Below are 22,970 nucleotides of genomic sequence, written 5' to 3'. Positions count from 1 at the left end.
AGAATTTTCTTACCATGCCTCACATTATGATATAACTTAAAATACTCAGTCAATTTAGAAATGAAATATTTTATTTTGTTCATTTTATCTGTAACATATTTCTCATTATTTGTTGAATCATTCAATCAACAAAATCATTGTAATGCACTCGAAAATCTAATCGCTAACGCCATTGATGAGGTGGCGGCTGATATGAAACATATTGATGAGGTGGCTGATAGAAAACATATTGATGGGCATTATAACAAACCTAGAAATCCTAACTATAATAAAGGAAATTTTAAAAAATATATTATGGTTTTCTTAAGCATTTTAATAGCGATTTCTATATTGGTTCTAATCATTTTATTAATTGGATGTATACGACGACGATTATTATTAAGTCGAATTACGAGAACAAACTAATTCATTATGAAGTCCTATCACGCTTTCAGACTACATTCTTACCTTGGGAATTTTACGCCAAAAATAACAACCCCAATGACAATACAATATAGAATATTTTCTCCAGTTAGTTTGTATTGTTGCAATGTAACCCCTGAATATCATTGCACAAAATATAGATGTTACATTCTCCTTGTTAACAAGAGATTTACAACCGGAAATGGAATTTCTATACAAACCGAGGAACTATTAAAAACATTAATTGCGAATAATTCGCCGCTTAACTTGCAAGATTTGTGTATAGAAGCCGTGGAAAATGCTACAACTTTGCGAGAATTGTCCATGATTATATATTCAACTGTTCATATCAATCTGGATTTCCATGCTATTAATAAGCGTATAATATATCTATTGCCTTCAGAAAGCTTTTCAAATATATTAGTCCTAATGCGTGTGCTAATTGATACTGAGTATGTTATTAGCGTTGGCAGTATATTTACTGAATTGGTTTCTAGATATTTGTTACAAAGTGTTGATGATATAACAATGTTTTGCGATGTTGATTTGTCAAACTATATGTTTGTTTACTCGAAGCTGGTAGATAGAGGTTTGATTAAATCATCAATTCAGCAAGTGGAATCTATAGTTGAAAAAGTAAATTCTAGAATTGAAAAATTGCAGCCTTATAATTTTTGTGATATCTTACAATCGTTGGCACTGCTTAAGCCTATAAATGTGTCTATTGATGCTGAAAAGGTCTTAAATTATATATTTGCTAATATGAAATGTTTTAGTACGCAAGAAATAATTTCAACATGGTACTCGGTTGTTTCATTTAATTTTCCCCTGGATCATCAATTATTTATAAACTTTTCACATCAATTGCTCAACAATGACGAATTATTTTCCCAAATTGATGTTGAGTGTATGGTTAGGCTGATTACTGCTATTGGTAGATCTAGAATTAATGATATAAAAATTGTGAAGTTGATAGATAATTTGATACCCCAAATCAGGAAGATGATTGAAATGGAAAAGATTGGTTTATATGAGTGCAGTAAGATTCTTGTAGCACTTAACAATTGCAATTATAAATGTGACTCGCTTTTACATAAAGTTTCAAAGTATTTTCGGCACAAATATCAAGAATTGCCCAATGATGACGACTATGCTGCCACAATCGTCAATTTGTGCATCGGATTTGGGAGATCCCTATTCAACGATAAAAGGGTGTTCAACGTAATATCACAGCTCTTATTGAATATAGAATTGCTGAACTACTTATCAACGCAAGAGTTGATAAATGTTGTGCAGTCATTCGCTAAAGTCAGACTTTTAGATAACAAGCTAATGGCACACATACACAAAGTACTAGAATCTCGAATTGGGGATACGATGCCACTAGAATTGTGTATCAAGTACATCCATTCCGTTAGTATATTAGAATTTAAGCATTATAATGTACAAAAGAAAGTTGTAGAGATTATTGAGCAGTATCACAATAGTGGAACCGGTGCGATGAACGAATTCCAGGTATATCACAACGCAGTTTTATCTAGATAGCAAAAGTATGCTATGCTGCGAGCAAGCTAGATATTCCTTGTGGAATCAGTGTTAAAGGCATGCCAAACCTTGCGAAGGTAATTCAAATTATTATGTAGAGTGATGGATTGTGGGTTGTTGGTTATAGCGGTAGGAAGACTAGTCATATTGCGGTGGCAAGGAAACCGATTCATGTTAGACGAATGAAAAAAATATGGTAATTTTACTCTCCTAGCCACTTGTAGTTGAACCCCCTTTTGTGTTTTCTTGATGGTTGTCTTTTCAACCTATGTGACTAATGCCGTACCTCCTCCTATCTATGCGCCTAGACAGCTCTTTAGGATTTAGATACAATTTACTTATTGTTTCAAAGATTTTGCGATAGTAACTATAGGTGAATGATAAGAGTATGGAATTTGTCATTTGAGAAATATGCATATGTATCTGAAAGTAATTAATCTTTAATCTATGTCACATGTATAGAAAGAATGACTCCCCATATAACCGTATTGTAAACAAAGTATATTATTATATATTAAGAAATAGATGAGTACGTAGGATCTGACTTTATTATTGTGTATTTAACTATACATATGATAATTAGCATTGTATATATACGGAATTTTAACCGCAAAATTGCTTAAGATTTCCAATTGAGTTGTATGTAGGTATTTAGTTATTTGTGTAAAGTCCAGTCAGGATTTGTATAATTTGTAATATTTATGATTTTTTAATTAAGGTTATGTGTGTAAATACATTATAACTTTGTAAATGATTTTTAGAAATGGATGTGTACAGTGGGGAGCGATAATGTGTATAGGAGCTTGGATGTCTATTAATAGTCGATTTATTCATATTATTACAACCAGTTTTACATAAAGCCGATATAAAATTGTTTTGTGAATTAATCACTCAATTTCCAACGGTAATAGTAATAAAAAATCTTGCCATGCCCAGACGTTCATACAACACATCAAATTCCAACGACATATCGTCGCTTACCGAGGAAGAAATTGAAGAGATCCATGAAGCATTCAATTTATTCGATACTGAAAACTCTGGTATGACTTATATATTACCTAGGTACTGTGGACCCTAAGGAGATAAAATGTGCGATGCAGAGTCTCGGATTGGACACAAAAAACCCTTTGGTATTTCAAATAATATCTGATATTGAAAAATCTGGATCTTCTAGCATCAATTTTAACGATTTTCTTCAATTTATCACTTCCAGACTGGTATGCTACATCATATTTAGGGAAATCGTAACTCTAAGGAAGGGATTCAAAAGATATTTAATCTATTCGATGACGATAAAACTGGATCTATTTCCTTTAAAAATATTAAGAGGGTAGCCAAAGAATTAGGTGAAAACATCTCGGATCAAGAACTGAGGGATATGATCAACAAAGCAGATTCTAACGGAGATGGTGAACTTTCGTTCGACGATTTTTATAACATCATGACTAGGAAAGTGTTTTCGTGATACTTTCACAGACAAGCATTTCTTAAATTTCTGCTAAATTACATTAGTAATTTTCAATATCTAGTCATATACATTTCTAAGTCCGTATTGCTCTTAACATTTAATATTGTTATATTAAATATATCAATTATTAATTGTTGTGAACAAAACATATTGCATGTATATTAACATGGCGGTTGAATGGCATATATATTAATGTATTTATTTGCGATGATATGTTTATTTTTGATTGATTGATTTATTTAGCATATTATTAGAAATAAATAAACCATCATATTAATGGCCAATCTAACTACACATTATTAAACAATATATGAGTCAATAGTTTATATCATAAAAGCGCATCACATAACCAATTATAGAATTAAAATGGTCTAAATAAAGGCAAATACACAAATCAGAGCAAACCGGTGAAATATTCTATCTGATACTTTACAATAGAAAATAATAATTATTCAATTTGTTAGCTATTAAAAATAAACTGGAAAATTATATAATTGAGGTTGTTTTGAGCCTTTCCTTAATCTCTGGATGGATGATATTAATGCCATTCAATTGATTACCTAGGGTGATCCAATTGTTGCGTGTGTTATGGTGCCTACCAAAAATCTCCAGTTTGAGATCATTTGGACACATCCTTTCAATTATCCTAAATAAATATCATACTACACCTGTATATCTCATCGGGCTTTCTAGAAGTTTCCCTCACTTCTGAAAGTATTACATCACAGTCAATGTTGCGATTTAAATTCGGGTTGCCTTTGATACCCACAAGACAATGCTCTTTTGAATGATTAATCCAATGACCAGTACGACCTGTGCGTACTAGACGCTGCAATTGGTTTATCTTGATCCACAAAATCTCCTCTACTCTTTTGTACCCCCAAATCTGTGTAAAATATGTACTTACATCCATACATTCACGGGCCAGTTCCATAGACCTGCCAGTAACCCAAAGAAACAACAAACCCTCATCTTGCACATCCTTTAGCTAAATCACATAAATAAATACCTGTAATTCCTTCATTTCAGAATCCTTCAACGTACCATATGGCAGATCCATGTGGATATCCCATGGTGGATCCGCCATTATTACCTTGACATACGGGTTAAAAATTCTAAAATCAATCTTACGCACGTCACAATTTATCCACTGGGGGGGTATTTTTATCGTTGGCAATTGGTAAATATGTCCAATGGCAAACTCATCATTTGGGCCATTGATAATGGATTTTGAGAAGTTTGGCATCACTATTTCATAGTGTACAAAACGACAATTCTCAATGTGTCTACATGTATCCAAATATGAGCAAGCGCCTATTTTCTTATCAGTATGTGGGAGAATTATTGGCCTATAATGAGCGTTTTTACAGAAGGAAATTTGAGATGTGTCCATTAACTGGACATTTCTAGCATTCTGAATTTTACACTCCCTTAGGGTACCATATGGACACATTTGTCTTATAGATTTGCCCATTATGTTCTTGTAGTACTTGGAAAACACTCTAGTGTTCATTGTAGGCTTATTTATCATCTCTACAATTTGATCCTTAAGTTTTGAACTCTACATAAATATTATCAAACCTTAAAATCAATTTTGTTTCCCATAGAATTAAACTGATCAATGAAACTTTCTTGTACATCATCACATAGAATTTTACTTGTTGTATTAGATGGTGAGTGATTTAATTGATTTACCATCGTGCCAACTAGTTGCGAATTTGCGATGTAATTTGTGTCAATTTTGCTGTACAATCCATCATAAGACTCAAGCAAAATAGTAATGGCCTCTCCGTGTATTTTAGTCACGTAAAATATGCCTTTTGACAGTTTTATATCGATGCATGGTTGCGTAACATTGAGAAAGTGGTACGATTCGTTGGTCATGTCGTTAATGAAATTGTTATTAGTATTGAATTCTTTGTTGTACAACTGCTCATACTTGTGTTTTATGAGAGTATCCTGTATATTATTGTAGCACTTTGTCTTAAGTTTAAAGAATTCGGTATAATTTAGTGGTTTCTCATTACACGATAAGAATTGCAATAATTTGTAAAAATTCCTATACCTTACGAGGTAAAGAAGGTGTGTTTTGGCGTAATCTGGGAAAGAATTTATAAGTAATTTACGCAACTTCAGGATTTCAAGAGGAAGGTCCAACTTAATACCGCCGGAATGCAGCAATTTGAGCAAAATTAACGCTAACTCAAATGTATTAGTTGGGTACTCAATTTGGGCATCATTTACTATACATTCCACTACATTATCGACTAGACATTCTTGTTCATTATCCATTATCACTATTTATATAAAATTGCAATGCAGATATATATTAATTCGCCCGCCTCTACCATAACAACGCTATAGTGCTTAACCCTTGCTCAGGCATACATAAGGCACAATATATACTATGTTCATGTATAACTAAGTACAATACATAAAAAATTAATTTATGCGAAAAATTTAATCTTCGTCCTTGTTCGCCCATCTTGCAAACACATTATGTTTGTTGTTGTAAAAGAAGCGGTAGGTGAAAAAGTAGAGCCAAAAAGCGATATATAAGGGGAAGAGTATAGAGTTAGATACATCGATCCAAAAACGACCACCAGATCCTGTCCACTCCTCGTTGTCCATGAAAGTGTAGAATTGATTGATTTTAGGGTCATATGATTTTTTTGGTACACCGGCATAAATCATCCTTATTACATCTGTGTTCATAAAACGCGCATTCATCAATCTAAGTGCCCTATGTCCCGCATAAAAACATTTGCGACGAATTGCCCAGTAAATATCTCCACCGCCATATGGTTCAGAGAGGGACCTATGTAGTAGCGGTGATTTACCGCCGCCAGACACAACGCTATCACTGGATGATGTCGAAAATGCGGCAGTATTTTTTGCATAAACACACACAGATCTAATTAATGAGCCATAAAATGGTTTGTGTATAATGCACAATTGCAGCCAAGATTTACACGGCATTTTTACATACCGCGTATATGAATCGTTTACGCAATTACCATGCCCCACAGCAAATTGCTAAACTATGTTTATATGATATATAATTGATTTGAGATATTTAGCGGCAACGTACGAAATCAGTTGACCTTGCGCTTAGTAGTGACATATTTTGAGTAGAATGTAGTTATCATTTCGCCATAAATGCTCCATGAATACGCCGTAATAGATATCATTAACACAAGAATTATGGTTGGTAGCCCCAAATCGCTTAGTTCCTACGTAAAGCTGTGATATTACCGGCAAAATGCAATTCGATGAGGTCATTTTACGCATTAATTGGCATAATTATCATATTTCCTGAAAGCTGATGTCAAAATCCTATTCCCTTTAGATACTGAATAACCAACTGTTCTTTACTTGTTTAATCTTATTTTTGTAGTTTCCCTTAATTACAATTGATCTGGGCATCGATATGGGTCTGTGACCGCATATAATAGCCAATTCGTTCAGCAGGATCTGGGTCAAGTTTCTGACTACCTCCCTGTTTCCTTTTATTTTACGAATTACAGTGAATACAGTATTTTTGTTATTTTTGTACTTGAGAAACACAGCTAGGTTATCCGATGCTAAGTGATTGGGTTATTACAAGTCCGTCTTATGTGGAAGGGTATTTTATGTATGTTTATGGGCATCACTACACTTTTAGTAGTTGTTGATACAATTATTAATTTGGTAATTATGATACATAATGGTTATTGATTTTTGGATGCGTTTTATAGAATTGTTGCCAATACTCAGTAATATCGGGTATAGTAAAAATAGTATTGGTCCCACTCTCACTCATTGTGTCATAGCAGATATTATGTTTTACCTGATAATTAGTATATAAATTAAAACATCATCTACACACCAGAAGAATGTGTTTTGTTATCGTAATCAATGTAACAATACCTGCGTAGCAATATGTGTAGAATCCATTTTATTAGTATTCTGAATTATCTCAAAAATCGAAAAAATTGTAAGCCATGGCCAATACAGATATTTTTGGAAACTTACGTGCCGGTGACAAAATATGTTATATATCAAGTATATATATATATACTAGTGGGCTTTGGGCTTACTACCTAATCACTAGTAATATACTCATCGATTCCAAAACTCTAGACACACCGCTATCATTGGTAACTATTCGTAATAATTCTTAGATGTTATCTAGCAATTTATACAATCATTTTGGGCCATATCTGATGCCCAAACTCTTAAATCAAGAATCCCTAAATAAATTAATGTCTATGCCCAATGACTCAAATTTAATAGCAATGGGCAATTCCATTAGGGGTATGACAATTTTTATGCAGCTTTCAATAGGATTGCTGTTAACCGATGTGCAATCGACTATGCAATGACGATTATTGGCGATAAAAATGTAGTCAATGATGGTGTTTTACACACTAATAAATTGGATATTATGGATTCATATGGTAATATATGGAATTTTAACAAATTTTTATACTTACTATGTGATCCAAAGCTTAAGTAATCCAATCGGTGATGCAGGTTGTATAACGTATGTCAAATTTTATTGAGAATGTCACTAACCACTCTAAATTTGTAAATTTATTAAATTCAATTGAATCGTTGATGTTAAATTTACCAATCGAAGTAATTCCACTTAATTTAGCATTGGGAAGTCCCCTACCAGTACTTAAAGGATTTATCAATGGCCGCTGCTGAAATAGAAGAAGAATGGATTAGAGAGAGAATACTATTTATTTTATCGCAATTTATGAGAGTATTTAATGCTTAATTTAGAACCAAAACAATGTAAGAAAGTTGGTAATAGTGGAAATGAAGGGGATTGATTTGCTTTTTGATGGTAATGGCTAGTTTATATAGTATTAAATAATGGGTTAACCTACAAATCTGACTTCAACATTTTCGATTATACCCAAAACATTCTGAATGAATATCCTATACTTAAATTATTATACACAGAATTTGTAAGTAATGATTAATTCATAATGAAACCAAAATTATTAGTAATACTGGACAGTTGCAGGACGAAATTATCAAATTAGTGAATTCAACAATTTCGGATGAATTGAATGGTCAATTACCCCTGATGGATAACAAATGCCTTCTGAATTACCACTTCAGGAGATTTATCGACAACAACAAACTACCCATACAATTTACCCTTTTTTACACATCATTGAAAGATTTTTTAGTTCCATTGCGCACAGTTGGGTTTCAACAGACATTTTTAAAAGTAACAGAAATTCATTTAGGGAATGATAAAGTCACTCAAAGCTGTAAATTGCCTTATTGCATGTAAACTGATTTTTTGCTCTGAAAATATTGTTATTAATTCGTACAAATACTACAACTCTAACTTATTTATGGTATCCATTCATTGACATAGGTTCCCATTAGCATTGGAATGGCTATTTTTAATGTGACCATTTTGACCAAATTATTAAAGTACAGCAAAAATTGTAAGCGCAAGCTATTTACACAGTTTTACTACCATTCGTTCTATCAGAGACCATCATGTAACAAACTTTAATTTTGCCAATGCTAAATAGAAAGCAAGTGATCAAAGTGGTAAACTTTAGTACAAAAAATTAACAAAAAGTCACTAATCACATCCGAAGAGACATATCCCTTATCCTGTCTTGGAGTTTGAACAAGCTTTCTAAATTCGAAGGTCTGCTTACCCTATCCAAAATCCACCTAGTAGTAGGATTGTATGGGATTTCTGTAGGGGGGTTTTCGGTAATTTTTGCAGGCAAAGGCGGAAGTAACGGAGGAAGCGGAGACAGTTTTGGCTGGTTATATTTACTATCGTCGAGATTCCTGTTGACAATACATTTGTTTGCCACATTATCGGCAAGATCGTTTATATCAGTTTCATCCATATCACAAATCTTCTTAAGCACTCCCATCTTGTCACCGCGTTGACAATCTTTTTGGTGATAAGAGTGTTGTTCATCTGTATCAGTTGAGGATAATGCGGAATTGCTGGGTATAAAAGATGGGAAGATGCTTTTATCGAATCCAGACATGTTCATAAAAGTAGGCAGTTTGATCTCGATGTCTTTAGAATAAGTGACAATTTCATTAGCAGTCTCATCAGTGAAAGTGTCGGCAGTGACACTTTCTGTGACTTTTGCCATCGGCACTAAAGTTTCGATATGTGTTACTGTTGGGCATAAATTTTGTGTTTGTGGCAATTTTATCGTGGATTGTTGTTGTAAATATTTATCATTCATAATCATGCACTGTTTTTTGTAGTAACTACAGTCTTTAATCAACTTTTCATTTTCAACCTTATAATTATCCACACATGATGATAGATCGGCGTTTTCATTTGTGAGTTCGTTCAACTTAGATTGCAAAGATTCTAGATTGTTGTGGTTGTCTAATAAACAATTTTTGAAGTAATTAATATCGTTAATATTAATTTCTATGCGCTTGAGGAGCTCCATATTCCTATCAGCCAATTGCCGTATTTTAGACTCCTTGATATTCAATTTATGGTTGTGTTGTTTAGTCATTTTTTCAATTGTTTCAAATGCGTTATCTAGTTTTTGCTGCAATTGAGAGTTAGATTTGCACATTTCTTCGAAATGTTGTTTTTCTACTGCCAAATCTGCTTCGAGTGTTCGAATTTTTCCACAATACACATTGCACGATTTACAAAAACCCAAATCATTCCTATTATCAATGCCATCTTTATTAACTTTTTCTGTGATACTGTCAGATGTCTCATCTGATCTTAAATTATTTTGCGAATGCCATGGATGATTTTTAGTTATGGAGAAGTGTTTTGATTCCATATTCATCAGGCGTTTGATCCGCATCCTCCTACTGAGATTGAATTTTTTGTACAAATGATTCTTATTGAAGGTTACATAATTGTTATTGCTCTTGGAAATCCACAATGTAGCATTATTGGATAATCTCCTAGTGAATGATGGATATACACTGATTTTTTTTGATGCATGTATGTAACGTGTAGGAGTTGAGATTACTTTAGAAATATTTGCTTCTTCTTCCTCCTCTTCTTCATTTATTACTGATACTGAATCATCACACAGTGCATCTATTGTCGATGGTGAGCGTCTTAAAACTTTCTCTGGCGAGGAAATTTTATTTATACTTTGTTTCTTAGGGTTTGTAATAGTATAATTTGTAAATTTAGTATTGGTATGCTGTGAGCTATGATGCTGGTCGAATCGTGTAAGTGAAGTATTTTGTCTAAATTTGGTCCTCAATTTAGCCCTTTCCTGTAACACCAAATCAGAGAACGAAACGCTGATAGCTTTTTTCATATTTCCATTAACAGACTTAACGGCTTCGGTATCTGAAGTTGAAGCTGAGGCTGAAGTATCGGTGTCAAAAATATCCTTAAACTTAACCTTCTGATATCCAGTATTGGAACTAATATTGTTGCTAGGTGATTGATAAACAATATCAGCATTTTTATTATTGTTTAGTGATGAAATATTATCTGAGCGTAGTTGAAGAGGTTTTCCAGCAGGATTTACATTTGAGAAATCATCCATTGCAAAGTCTAATCCCATATTTGTGAACATTTAATGAGAAATCATTAAAAATAACTTCGTATTAGAGCCGTATTGATTATGTAATCATGTGGGTGCGCGAGTAACTTGAAATATAAACGAATATATTTATAGACAAAATTACATGGATTAATTGGTACTACATTTAGCTAAATTCCGGTATTATATACAAAGATACTAATTCCATGTATTTCATTGAAGTGTGCACTAGATTTGAGTTCAAAATTGGGGAATCTACGTAAGGGATAGTTGCTAGATGCAACAGATCTCGTGTATATATGATATAGGGCATACGGTTGCATTACATCATAATCACACTTTAATTGTATGAAAGACACTATGCATCATATTATGAGCATTTAAATTATAAAATTAGTTTATTGATTATGTAATTTATATATACCTCCAAAAACTTTTTGGTCAAGTCTAAATTGTTATCATATGCATTTTAAAAAGTCACAAATTTAGATATAGATAAATCTAATATTAAAGTCAATGTGTTAACGGATATATTAAATTAGTGTGGACATTAGTAGTTGATTTCAGTGATGAGTGATTTGTTGTGAGGGAAGCATAAATGCAAGATTTAGAAAGCTTATTAAAATGTCAATAGACAATTGCCCAATTGTATAAGATCAAGTTATTATATTTTGTTAGAAATTTTTTCAAAAGAAAATCGAGGCTATTTATAACACATGTAATAAAATATAGAGTATAGAACTGATGGGGTGCAATAATACTTGGTTTTAACATGTAGAGAAATCATCAATTCCAATCTACACATTGTGAGACCATTAAACCAACTAGGTTAAAACTGTTCTTTAATTGTAGTTATGCAATAGTCACGGATACAATGGCAACAAACGATACTTATGATGGCACGGTGGGTTTATCACCAAGTTCAATACTACAGCCTATGAGTTGTGACTTTGGTAATCCAGAGCTTTTTAAACGGTTAAAAGATGGTATGTAAATAAATATATAGCCCATGAATATAATGTATCGCTGTTGAACCGCCATTCTGATATGGTGAGCACAAATAGGGATATTAATTCGCTCCATCATGCCGAGGCTGTAATTGAGAGCCAACACTTGGAAATTATTCGGCTTACCAATAATATCGAGGAGCTTAACTCTAAACTTGATAATAATTCGAAACTCAATGATCAAACCCAAAATAAATTGCTCCAGGATATCGCCAATCTTAATGATTACATCATAAAGCTTGAGTCGGATTTACAACTATCACATAACAAATCTCAAACCTATTTGAATACGATTAAGTCATTAGAGGCTAAGATTGTACAAATGGATAACTTAATTTTATCCAAAGACACCGATGCCAATCAGAGTTATCAAATCAATTACAAACTAAAGATTAGGAATTCTGAACTTGAAACTAAATATCAAGAGCTTTTAACGGAACTATATCATGTAAAATAGATGATTAACTTAGGTTAAGGATGAAAGAGATAGATTTTCCGCTGTTCAATCTAACGCCAAGGCACCCATTAACAATACAGATATAAGCTGCAAGTTGAAGAAAAGAGAAGATATTACAGATCTTGCAATGCATATGTGTCAAATGGATGATGTTAAGAAGAAGTGCATTATCCAACTTGAAAATGAACTGCTTACTTATAAAAATCTGTGCCAAAGGAAATGTGAGGAGATTAAGCAATTGAATGATGTAATAGAGCATGCAAAGATTAGTGGTACCAATTTCAATGGATCTAACAAAATGGTCCAGTGTTTGCAGAAACAAATACTTCACCTGTCAAATGACATACATATGCAATCAAAACTTGTTCAGGAATACCAACAGTCTTTGGCCAATAAACAATTGCACCAGCTTCCATCATCGCAATCATACCAGTATCAGGATTTCAATAGTTCACTGAAGATAATAAATGAAACCCAACAATACGAACTAGATAAAGCAGTAGTTACTAAATTATTATCCAAAATTGAGGATGTTGCAGTTAGAAATACTATGAGTAAGTCACGTGCTCAAATACTTAACCCCTACTACACGTGCTATGTATATTTGTACGTATGCCAGCTAGCTGACTATTGTACCTATAATAACATCGTTACTGATTCAAATACAAATAATGTGAGTCTTGAGGAAAATGAATATAATGTGAATATTTGTGTATGTTCAGACAAAATATGCATATTCAATGATGAAAGATATAATATTGACGATTCCAACGGACGTAAATCTGAATATATGGAATTGCCGGTGAATGCAATTGAATCGGTGACTTCTAGTGGTAATATGTTTAAAATTGTCACAAAAAAAAACATTTCATGGGTCCATTTACACATAATAACCAAGAATGAAGATGAGTTTAACCGCCTCTATTTTGCATTGTGCTACAATGGTTGTTTATCTAGGGTGCTATTAAATGGATGTAATGTATTTGGCGGGATTGCCCAAAATGACTGTTTTCAATTGCCTATTATTTTATATACCAAAACACAAGAAATTGTGGGCTCACTCTTCTATAACAATGACTTTAATATTCTACTGGTATATTCAACAGATTCTAAAATTTATCCAATGGTTATTAGCTGCAAGGACTATATTTTAAATAATGTGAATAGTTTTGATGATGTTGCATTTAATTATTATTCAATGCATGGAAAGTGTAATATTGGCCACTTATATTCGCTAAAACGGTTTCAAGTGGATAGTGTCGTGGTTGATGCCGTTTACCATGCGGAAAATAATTTTATAACTGCATCTACTGACCAAACCTATTACTTAACTAGTGTAAACGAGACTGATATTCAACAGCTAGATCAACTACTCGAATTAGGTGAATGGCATGAAGTGCCCAGTGAAATCGAAGAACCTCCTGATAAACAAGAGATAGAAAACACATCTGAAGAAGAAACAATTAATAAGAATGAATCTGATGAATTATTTAAGTCTAGTATAACTCCGTTCATTATACGAGACGGTTATATTTACTTTAAATTTGTCGATATGGCCAACGAATCCCAAGGTGTTGAAATTGACAAATGCGTATTTATCGCCGACGCTTCTAAGAATGAATTAGCCATTCTGATCAAAGGTGAAGTACAGGAACATGAAATGTTCATATTTTCCCTACCTACTAAACAAGACTTTGATTATTGGAAAAACAATCTAGTGGAACATGGGTTGAATGAGCAACAAAATGATATGAATAACGATGATGGCAAATTTTACCGTTCCAATTCTGGCAAGATTAATCAACAAGCTTGTGTGGTGACCAAAGGCCAAATGCAATTGTTCAAAGACTATAATGATGACGTTTCGGAGCCATTGATAACATACGTAAGCTCATCAACAAAAGTTTCTATAAATGAGGAAAAACGGGAAATTATTATGGAATCCACGTCTACGCATGGAAATAGGAGCAGAATTACTTTGGATTGCACCAATCCGAAGGAATTCGTAAGGTGGAAATCGGCGTTGATTTTGGCTGGATTTATATCTGGTAACTCAGTCAATAGCGATAACATAAATGGACTCAAAAAGTATGTTTTCCCAATAAAACTCTTTAAAACATCTGATAACAATGATAGTGGAAGGAGGGCTTTTGTAATTAAATCCAATTATGTGGCATTGTATATCAGCAGCACTTCTAAAGATCCATATTTGTTATTTAAAAAAGCAGATGTTGAAGTACTAATATTTGTAAATGACCGTCGAATCAGATTATACGTCCGTAGGTACACTAAGAATGAGGAGCGCTTTGATTTTATCCTTCCTTTGATGAAGGACTTTTCAACTGCTTGTGCTGAATTCAAATCGTTTTGCTACAAGGTTAGTTCTGGAGAGGATACTTTGAATATAGTAGGGGATAAGTCCAAGATTATGAAAAACTCCAAATTTCCATTCGTATTGGCCAAACCTGGGGCTATCACATTGCACCTAACAATGTACACCTCTGAACCGGAGGTTACTATCAAACCCAGTGATTATTCATGCGATATTGTGAAAAATAAGTTGAAAATTGAGTTTATCCCCAAGGCAGAGGGCGTTAAAAATCTACCACCGTTTATTTTTAAACATGATGATTCTTTCAATAAGTGGTTGCTTACGCTTAAGATTTCTGGATTTTTAAGGTTTACCAATGAAAAGATGACGAGGTTATACTTCCCAACAATCTTTTATGGTCATATATCACCAGAATCCTCTATGGTTTTAAATAAATGATTGTTTATCACAGCAATTTTGGAGCTAGTTCAGTGCTTCGTTCGTTGGTTGAAAACAAATAAATATATATAGTTTAGCTATTTAAAATGATTTACAATTGTTATCATTATATATCAGCCAACTGTCTGTATATTATTCATAATTCACAATATTTCTAATTTTGTAGCTCAACCATGTCACATTGCCCTAGTAATATCTCTAATGTGTGTGATATGTGCATTTGGTCATTAGGAACTGAATTGAATATGGCGTAGTGGATCAAAATTTTACAGCTACCGAATTGTGTATGGATAATATTAGACTATAAATTAAACTGACTTAAAATGTTTTAAAAACACAAATTTTCATTGATAAACTATGGTCATGCGTATCAAGCAGGGCATTTTATGCAACAATCTACGATAACTTCTAGAAATTAGAAATAGTTGAAATATTTAGGTATTGATGCATTAAAAATGACTTTAGTTTTTCAAATATATTACGCATAGTACATAGGTTACCATACATAGTATATTATAATGATTAGTGTCGTGGGGCCTATTATAGAATCCCAGATTTATTAGACTTGAGTATGAAAACAGATAATGATGTTTACGATCAGCTGGAAGAGATTACGATCGATAAATCACTTCTTCCAGATCCAAACATAATACCTGTTAAATGTAAGCTGCGATTAAATTAGCTGTTGAAGGATGGATTATAGTAGTTAGGGGAGTGCACGAAGAAGCACAGGAGGAGGATGTGAGAGATGCCTTTGAAAATTTCGGCACTGTTAGAAATCTGCACTTAAATTTGGATCGAAGGACCGGCTATGTAAAGGGATATGCGCTAATTGAATTTGGATCCCAAGAGCAGGCAATTGAGGCCATTAAGGGTAATAAATCGTTGATTTAGGGATGAATGGAAAAGAACTGTTAGGTAAAAATGTGGAGGTTGGATGGGTTTTTGTTAAAGCCTAGTGAAATAGTGATTAAAATTGTGGTTTTGTCACAATTTCAAAATTTCAATCAGCATAACTCAGTATCGCAATCAGATAAAAATTTTAAATTATTTTAATTGTATAGAAATTACTTCTAGTTTAGTTTTGACCTTAAAAAATCAATATATCCGTACCTAGTGCAAGTATGATGCTTATGTAGGGTCGACATATCACTAGGTGACTCGTGTTGTTATGCAATGGGTTTGAGCAAAGTCAGTGATATAAAGAAAAAAAGTAATTAAATTTATCATGCAGAGAAACGAAAATCGCATAGGCAGGACGGAGATGAACTAGCAAAGCGAAAGAAAAAAACTGAAAGATTTGGCAGTTCCTTGGTGAAGAAGGTTAAATCTTCCACCGATGATAATGATAAAGATGTGAGATTAAACTGATATAGAATTCATTATTTGATGATGAAGCTTCTGTTACTGATTCAGCAGGGAGATCGTATGACAGCGAAGATGAAGGTGGAGTTGATGGTAAGAGCTGCTGTCAAATAGATGAGATGAAGGGGTTCATTGTAGATGAGGTGGATGATGAAGAGGAACTTAGCGATGGAGGAAGGAGTGAAGAATATGAGGATTACGAGGTCAATAACCAACTCGACGACGACGATTTGTCACTTATCGCAGAGAATACTGGTCAACAGGTAAACAAACTATATTTATTACAATTTTGCCAAATCATTTGTCAAAATTCAATCTTTATCCACGTTAAAATTAAGAATACATTGAATTGTTTCTGGAAATTACACCTAAATACATTAAGTATCTGTGTATTTCCTCTATTTGTGTTTGTTGTTTTCATAAATAACTGAAAGTTTGATCATTTTATAACCTTTACATAAACAAATGGTTCATTTCATTAAATTACTGTTCAATTGTATGCTTTGATAACTGAAATTTATCAAAATGAATTTGATTAGATACAAATATTATATACCGTATATAATTTAGGCCGTAAAACATCGTCTAAGAAAAAAAAACAAAGATACATTGGATGAAGATAGTGACAGAGATGAGGTTAAGGGTAAAGCAACAGATGACCGTTACTTGAGTGACGACTATGAAGAAGATGAATGGCTTGAAGATGACTATGCTGACAATGAAATCCACATGAACGACATGTGGAATAGCATCGCAGAATGTTTTGGTGATGTAGAACTTGTTATCAATATCCTAAAGAATAGGAAGCCAAACTTTAACGAATATCAGGACAATGAAGATAAGTATGACGAGTCCCCCGAGAAGACCGAAGGCCTGCGCAAATTATCTACATTATCGCACATTGCCGAACCTGATGAGATTATTAGGGAATATATGACAGCTGAAGACGAGGCAATTTGCAATGCTGACATGCCGGAGCGATTATCTCTCGCCTATGGGTAAATGAACAATTGACACAGAAACAGGAAACTGCCAGTTGAGATCAAGGACATTGTAAATGAATCTGCATGGATTATTGGGGCACTTAACAAACAATTTCCAGAGGAATTATCATTTGAAAATGTCTTAAAGAGATATATTGATTCATTTGGCGAAACAGTCACTATTTTTCCCGATGATATAGTAAGTATAGACAAATTTTAAAATCATATATTTTGAAACGCAAACAATGTTTAAGAAATATGACCAAAATTTTGGAGAAATATCTAAATTTTGGTTGAAAATTGATTAAAGTTCGTTAGATTTTTGATAATTTTAAAAAAATTATCAAATTAAAATATAAAACATTAATCATTTAGTCAAATGAAATAAAAACCAAAGTGGAGCTAGTGATAATGTGGATATTAAACCATAAACTAGAGCCTGCCTACATAATATGCCAAAAAATGCACCTATTATCACCTCCACTAACTGAATCCATGATATGGAAGATTTATGATTTGGACCTTGAAGTAGGAATTCCGTTAATTTAGTGGTATCGTCTCAAAGAGATATTAAATGAGTTAAATGATACAATAATTTCCAATGGAATTGAAGATTTACCTGCAGATGTTGATAAAATATTGACTAACTTCAGTGACTTTACTGATTTGGAAGATGTAAAATATTTCTTATCAATACACTACCCGCAGATCGATAATCAGTATGCCACCGAACTTATTACCAATAATAGCCCAGTAGATGAAAAAACAAATGTTAATATGCAAAATGCTAACAAAAATGATTCATCTGTGGCAATAGACAAGGATGACATTTTTGGTGAAGACCAGGTTGAGAATGATGAATCGGACGATAGTAACTTCACTATAAACGATGAAGATGAAGAAGATCAGAATAATATCATAGAACAATCCACCATTCAACCACAAACCGACAAGCCTGGACATTCAAAGACCACAATTGCCAGGCCTACCGAAGCAATTTCCGGACTGAACATAATATCAAGCATTAAAATTGGCAACTTAAACGAGTCTTGGAACGAATATTTTCCCCTCCCCTCACAATTTGCTCAAGTTTTATCAAAAACTGTGGAATTTTCCGCCCAAACTGATGATGATTGTAATAACTTGTATATCGACCAAGCAAATTGCATTGAAGAGTGGGATAAAATAATTACAAACCGCGCCAGTAAGAACTATAGCACAGCTTACCCGAGTAATATATCATCTGATAATGAAATTATATCACAACAAGTAGAAGAGTGGTGTGAACAGTTCCAAACTGGACCTTTTAACAGTGGAAGGAAGGTGCTAGACGCCCTAATAACATATTATTCAAAACGATTAGCCACACAACTTGGTATTAGAAGGTTTATGCGTGAATTGTATATGCACAGCGCTAGTATCACAACAATTACCACGCCATTGGGTGAAAATCAAATTGACCCTTCGTCCCCCAATTGGCTTCCATCCAGGTTGCTTAAAATTCCAATTCGCATGCTCATAAATGCCTCAAAAACGAATTATACATACCCAACGCAATACACTAATATTTGGTCTCGATTGAATAACCTAAGGGAACAGCTTTGCAACACAAGCCTTGGATATTTGTACCTTGAGGTACTTAATTTGAAGGACAAGGGGCTAATAGAATTAGTGATCCACCCGTTGATTGATAGTGAAAACATTTACTGGGGAAGTCAGCGCTATAGCAACAGACTGAGGCAATGGAAGGAAAGGTACCAAACCACCAAAGACGGACCTTCCGGCCCTTTGAAACAAGAATATGAAGACGGTAAATCACTAATTGACCGCGAACATTTTGCATTAGTTGAAGCAGAAAAATCAGATAGTAGATGGAGAGAAAATGTCATTGACAAGTTAAGCATAGTATATCTTAGTTATTTCAACAAGAAATTTGGCGGAGAAAAATTTTTACCCATATTAACATATATCCAGGATAAGATAGTTAGGCGGTTACTGAAGGAATTGCTAATTAAGTTCAGAAGGGAGGCATCTGATAAGTTGATTAGGGAGGGGCAAAACCTGGTCATCCAGTATTGCAAGGCGATGCTCCACTGGCACTTTGACTTGGACACCGATAAATTTTACCAAAAACACAACCCACTCTCAACACTAAAACAGCAAAATATAGCATCTGCAGTTGGAAATGATTCAGGGCTATTTATAACTCTTGTAGACTATAATGGCTTCTACATTCAACACTTTTGTTACTACTTTATAGTTGGGCCTGGAGTACGGAGAGATATGAGCAATATACAATATACGGATTCTGCCAGTACCAATTCGCAGTTGGAGATTAATGATATTGTGGAGAAGTTTTTGGAGTACAAAGTATCATTATTGTTGGTTGGAATAACAAGTGTAGATTCTTACAATGTATATAAAGTGCTTTCTGACAAGCTAAGCAGCCGATTGTCCCATGGAGATAAAAAATTTATTGTGGAAATTGTGCCCACAAAAATACCTCAGATTTATGCCTCAAGTGACAAGTGTAGGAAGGAGTTTGGTACCATTTATCCACAGGAAGTTTTGGTGTCTATCGGTCTGGTCAGATATTTCCAGTCACCATGCAGTGAGATTGTTAATTTGTGGAACGATGGTGTCACTAACCATTTACTGGAGTTGCAATTGCATCCAATACAGGATGTGATACCAAAAAATAAGCTACTAAAGGCCTTGGAAATGCAGTGCGTTATTGAAGTTAGCAGGTGTGGGGTTTCATTAGCAGAGTTAAGTGAAAAACACCATGCGCGCGGTGTATTGCAGTTTGTCCCGGGTCTTGGACCTAGGAAAGCTCAGGTTATTTTGCAAGCCATGTCTAAGGGCCCGCTTTATAGGAATTTGCTAGATCCCAAACACTATGGATTGGAAATCAAAGGTATAGGTAATTGTGTATATGAAAACTGCGCTAGTTTCATAAGAGATCCCATTGATAAAATTACGGATTGTCCATCTCAGTCGACTGAGATCAGCGATGGCATAGATTGGTACAAAAGTTACGATGGTTCGACTTTTGGATTTACTCGCATTGGTCCAGAAGATTATGGCATGGCAAAGCGAATAATTTCATTGGTTAATGAAAATGGTTCTACTGCTTTGGATTCTGTTGATTTGTCCATCTTAGCCAAGGAATATACTTCCAAATTGGATAAATTTGCCGTGCTACGGGCACTTAAACACCTGAATCTTATTAGGGATGAATTGGTACATCCATTTTCATCTATGAATGTTGAATATGACTCTCCCAACTATGAAACGATCTTCTACGCCTCTTTGAAAGAAAATCCAATGACCTTTAAAACCGGTTATGCAGTGCATTGCAAGATTGAAAGTATCAATGAGGTTGGGATCAGGGGCAGGATTTATCCCAGTGGTATTACTGCAGTTGTGGCCGATTTTAAACAGCTGAAATCATCTTTATCAATTAACCGCCAAGCTGAATCCATTTTGAATGAACAGTTGCCATCAAGAATCTCCCGAATTGAATACAGGCCCAGGATAGAATTTGACACTTATACCTTTAGGGTGGAGGTGATGGTAACCACTCAAATGGTTAAGCGACTGTTGTATGAGTTTTACGACAAGCTGAGTAAGATGGGAGTAGAGAAGTTCGTTTCCCCCCTATGTTTATTTGATGTTACTATACTTCGGAAGCGCGCTTTCTTGTAAGTAACCTGCTGATTCAGTGAAATTGATCAGTTCCTCAAACCAAAGATACAATACAAGCGAATAATTCGCCACCCTTTATACCGTGCATGGCCGGTAAAAAAGGCTATCGCATACCTTCGTCAAGAACAGGTGGGTAGATGCTTATACAGATTTGCATTGGCCAATCTTGTTTCTTGCCCTTGCCTCAATCTGACAAGTTGAATCTCATCATGAAAACATGCAGCGACCCATTTAATTGTGTTAGTTTTACTATACACGAATCCAATCAGCGAAGTCCTGGCGAATTGGGTAAGGAACTAGTGATAAACGGGGAATCTTTTATGGTAATTAGGCGATGATTTTAGAGCCTGGATCAAATTGTTGCCCAGTTATGCGATACGCTCAAGGTAAATTTGGAGGAGATCTACTCGCACCCAGTAAGTCATTTTTCTTATATTAGAGGTATAGGTCAAATTGCGATGTTGCAAAGGTGGAGAGGGATTTGTTACAGGAATGTGCTATGAAACCGGATTCAATTTCATGGGCTTTATGCCCGCCCGACCCAAAACGAAGAGTGGTACAAGGGGGAACTCAAAATGTTAATCATCCTTTGAGATTCGCGCTGGTTGTGGTTCCGCCTGGTGCCATGATTAAAAGTATACCTACCATTAAGGATTCTATTTACGTATCCCACAAAAAATTTACTTTGTGGACTCATGTAAGTTGGAAACATAAAATATATTTAACAATTATACTGCTAGTGCAATTACTTTACCGTCATTATTAATATACATGTACATATATTTTGACTTGTTTGATTATGCCTATGGAGTAGCTATGAACCATAACTTTCATTTCCCTCTTTTTTATTATAAAAAATATTACACTGGTATAATATTTAAATGTAAATTCAATCCAGTCCATTCCATTGTAAATTTCCCCATAATACAATAATTTTTTCAAGAAAAGTCAAAACATTACCCCTGCTGTATCTGTATACTCAAAACACAAGGGTATAAATGAATGTAAATATGTACAAAATTCTATGCAATATACAATGATTTCATAGAGGAAATTATATTATACATATCTATCAATTCAGCACACATTGTTAAGGAATCGACCTGTATTATTATATATGGTTAATATATATCAAGCAGGCCATGAATGAATGTTAAATAAAAGTACAATAACACCCAATCAATTAAATCATTGCATAAATGACTAACTTAGAGCGAGAACACGCTCAAGTCACTGTTAAACTGGTGGAAGGAGACCGGATATTGGAACAGGAACGCGGAACTTGAAATGTACAATAATCAAAAGATGAAGAAGATGGGTATGGACAAGACTGTAGCGCATGCTGAGGGGCAAATGGACAGGTACCGGCATCCACATAATCAACCGTACTATCGCCCAGCACCGCAACAGCTTTATCAGCAAGTTCCACCTCAAGGCTGGGGGTATCAGCCTTACGGCCGTCAAAACTATTGATTATAAGGGGAAACTATTAGATAGAATAGTGATTTGGATATATTTCACTATAGAAGACTTCAAAATGTTATAGTTTGTTAAATTAGTGGTACTTTACGAGAATTTTTAATGATATAGACGTATAAATACAAGTATAATACTTGTTTGGAAGATCTTACAGGAATTAATTTTAAAATAAACAAATAGGCTATCTTTTCTCTTAGACATACTCATAACCATCAAATATAGTCAATCTGTTGATAGGTAGACGCGCTGCTTGGGGTTATATA

At 34.1% G+C, this 22,970-nt stretch overlaps 14 protein-coding genes across 14 annotated transcripts; 8 read left to right on the top strand and 6 right to left on the bottom strand.

Annotated features, from left to right (window-relative positions):
- Nucleotides 1-60: 60 nt before the first annotated feature.
- Nucleotides 61-405, top strand: BmR1_04g05456 (hypothetical protein; the record flags this gene model as incomplete). Its single annotated transcript, XM_021482390.1, has 1 exon — nucleotides 61-405. One exon carries the CDS (start codon nucleotides 61-63, stop codon nucleotides 403-405), a length of 345 nt encoding a protein of 114 aa, XP_021337643.1.
- A 6-nt stretch (nucleotides 406-411) lies between these two features.
- BmR1_04g05455 (conserved Plasmodium protein, unknown function) lies at nucleotides 412-2,147 on the top strand (the record flags this gene model as incomplete). Its single annotated transcript, XM_012794243.2, has 3 exons — nucleotides 412-1,917; nucleotides 1,944-2,024; nucleotides 2,046-2,147. The coding sequence occupies 3 exons, from the start codon at nucleotides 412-414 to the stop codon at nucleotides 2,145-2,147; spliced, it is 1,689 nt and encodes a 562-aa protein (XP_012649697.2).
- A 2-nt stretch (nucleotides 2,148-2,149) lies between these two features.
- BmR1_04g05450 (hypothetical protein) lies at nucleotides 2,150-2,364 on the bottom strand (the record flags this gene model as incomplete). The annotated part of the gene is made up of 2 exons (XM_012794242.1): nucleotides 2,150-2,213; nucleotides 2,234-2,364. The coding sequence occupies 2 exons, from the start codon at nucleotides 2,362-2,364 to the stop codon at nucleotides 2,150-2,152; spliced, it is 195 nt and encodes a 64-aa protein (XP_012649696.1).
- Nucleotides 2,876-3,412, top strand: BmR1_04g05445 (Caltractin ICL1c; the record flags this gene model as incomplete). Its single annotated transcript, XM_012794241.1, has 3 exons — nucleotides 2,876-2,987; nucleotides 3,010-3,164; nucleotides 3,185-3,412. 3 exons carry the CDS (start codon nucleotides 2,876-2,878, stop codon nucleotides 3,410-3,412), a joined length of 495 nt encoding a protein of 164 aa, XP_012649695.1.
- On the bottom strand, nucleotides 3,902-5,707 carry BmR1_04g05440 (MT-A70; the record flags this gene model as incomplete). The annotated part of the gene is made up of 5 exons (XM_021482389.1): nucleotides 3,902-4,061; nucleotides 4,084-4,301; nucleotides 4,323-4,403; nucleotides 4,425-4,976; nucleotides 4,997-5,707. 5 exons carry the CDS (start codon nucleotides 5,705-5,707, stop codon nucleotides 3,902-3,904), a joined length of 1,722 nt encoding a protein of 573 aa, XP_021337642.1.
- On the bottom strand, nucleotides 5,876-6,394 carry BmR1_04g05435 (hypothetical protein; the record flags this gene model as incomplete). The annotated part of the gene is made up of 1 exon (XM_012794239.1): nucleotides 5,876-6,394. The coding sequence occupies one exon, from the start codon at nucleotides 6,392-6,394 to the stop codon at nucleotides 5,876-5,878; it is 519 nt and encodes a 172-aa protein (XP_012649693.1).
- Nucleotides 6,511-6,706, bottom strand: BmR1_04g05424 (hypothetical protein; the record flags this gene model as incomplete). The annotated part of the gene is made up of 2 exons (XM_021482388.1): nucleotides 6,511-6,648; nucleotides 6,671-6,706. The coding sequence occupies 2 exons, from the start codon at nucleotides 6,704-6,706 to the stop codon at nucleotides 6,511-6,513; spliced, it is 174 nt and encodes a 57-aa protein (XP_021337641.1).
- A 37-nt stretch (nucleotides 6,707-6,743) lies between these two features.
- Nucleotides 6,744-7,065, bottom strand: BmR1_04g05423 (mitochondrial ribosomal protein L49 precursor, putative; the record flags this gene model as incomplete). Its single annotated transcript, XM_021482387.1, has 4 exons — nucleotides 6,744-6,767; nucleotides 6,791-6,889; nucleotides 6,911-6,999; nucleotides 7,020-7,065. 4 exons carry the CDS (start codon nucleotides 7,063-7,065, stop codon nucleotides 6,744-6,746), a joined length of 258 nt encoding a protein of 85 aa, XP_021337640.1.
- On the top strand, nucleotides 7,337-8,388 carry BmR1_04g05422 (hypothetical protein; the record flags this gene model as incomplete). The annotated part of the gene is given in 9 exon segments (XM_021482386.1): nucleotides 7,337-7,391; nucleotides 7,412-7,554; nucleotides 7,579-7,711; nucleotides 7,732-7,909; nucleotides 7,931-7,940; nucleotides 7,961-8,035; nucleotides 8,055-8,165; nucleotides 8,186-8,249; nucleotides 8,270-8,388. 9 exon segments carry the CDS (start codon nucleotides 7,337-7,339, stop codon nucleotides 8,386-8,388), a joined length of 888 nt encoding a protein of 295 aa, XP_021337639.1.
- Nucleotides 8,389-8,495: 107 nt separating this feature from the next.
- On the top strand, nucleotides 8,496-8,929 carry BmR1_04g05421 (hypothetical protein; the record flags this gene model as incomplete). Its single annotated transcript, XM_021482385.1, is given in 4 exon segments — nucleotides 8,496-8,642; nucleotides 8,662-8,775; nucleotides 8,796-8,868; nucleotides 8,892-8,929. The coding sequence occupies 4 exon segments, from the start codon at nucleotides 8,496-8,498 to the stop codon at nucleotides 8,927-8,929; spliced, it is 372 nt and encodes a 123-aa protein (XP_021337638.1).
- Nucleotides 9,016-10,971, bottom strand: BmR1_04g05420 (hypothetical protein; the record flags this gene model as incomplete). Its single annotated transcript, XM_012794236.2, has 1 exon — nucleotides 9,016-10,971. The coding sequence occupies one exon, from the start codon at nucleotides 10,969-10,971 to the stop codon at nucleotides 9,016-9,018; it is 1,956 nt and encodes a 651-aa protein (XP_012649690.2).
- Nucleotides 11,813-15,172, top strand: BmR1_04g05415 (conserved Plasmodium protein, unknown function; the record flags this gene model as incomplete). The annotated part of the gene is made up of 3 exons (XM_012794235.1): nucleotides 11,813-11,924; nucleotides 11,945-12,393; nucleotides 12,416-15,172. 3 exons carry the CDS (start codon nucleotides 11,813-11,815, stop codon nucleotides 15,170-15,172), a joined length of 3,318 nt encoding a protein of 1,105 aa, XP_012649689.1.
- Nucleotides 15,744-16,131, top strand: BmR1_04g05410 (RNA-binding protein 8A; the record flags this gene model as incomplete). The annotated part of the gene is made up of 3 exons (XM_012794234.1): nucleotides 15,744-15,834; nucleotides 15,855-16,046; nucleotides 16,067-16,131. The coding sequence occupies 3 exons, from the start codon at nucleotides 15,744-15,746 to the stop codon at nucleotides 16,129-16,131; spliced, it is 348 nt and encodes a 115-aa protein (XP_012649688.1).
- BmR1_04g05405 (transcription elongation factor SPT6) lies at nucleotides 16,349-22,701 on the top strand (the record flags this gene model as incomplete). The annotated part of the gene is made up of 13 exons (XM_021482384.1): nucleotides 16,349-16,385; nucleotides 16,407-16,528; nucleotides 16,549-16,630; nucleotides 16,652-16,800; nucleotides 17,108-17,535; nucleotides 17,557-17,719; nucleotides 17,896-18,048; nucleotides 18,070-21,224; nucleotides 21,246-21,357; nucleotides 21,378-21,551; nucleotides 21,573-21,644; nucleotides 21,668-21,925; nucleotides 22,441-22,701. The coding sequence occupies 13 exons, from the start codon at nucleotides 16,349-16,351 to the stop codon at nucleotides 22,699-22,701; spliced, it is 5,166 nt and encodes a 1,721-aa protein (XP_021337167.1).

The sequence above is a fragment of the Babesia microti genome, chromosome IV, assembly GCF_000691945.2.
Source record: "Babesia microti strain RI chromosome IV, complete genome".
Lineage (NCBI taxonomy): Eukaryota > Apicomplexa > Aconoidasida > Piroplasmida > Babesiidae > Babesia > Babesia microti.
This window is presented reverse-complemented; position numbering and strand designations above follow the sequence as displayed.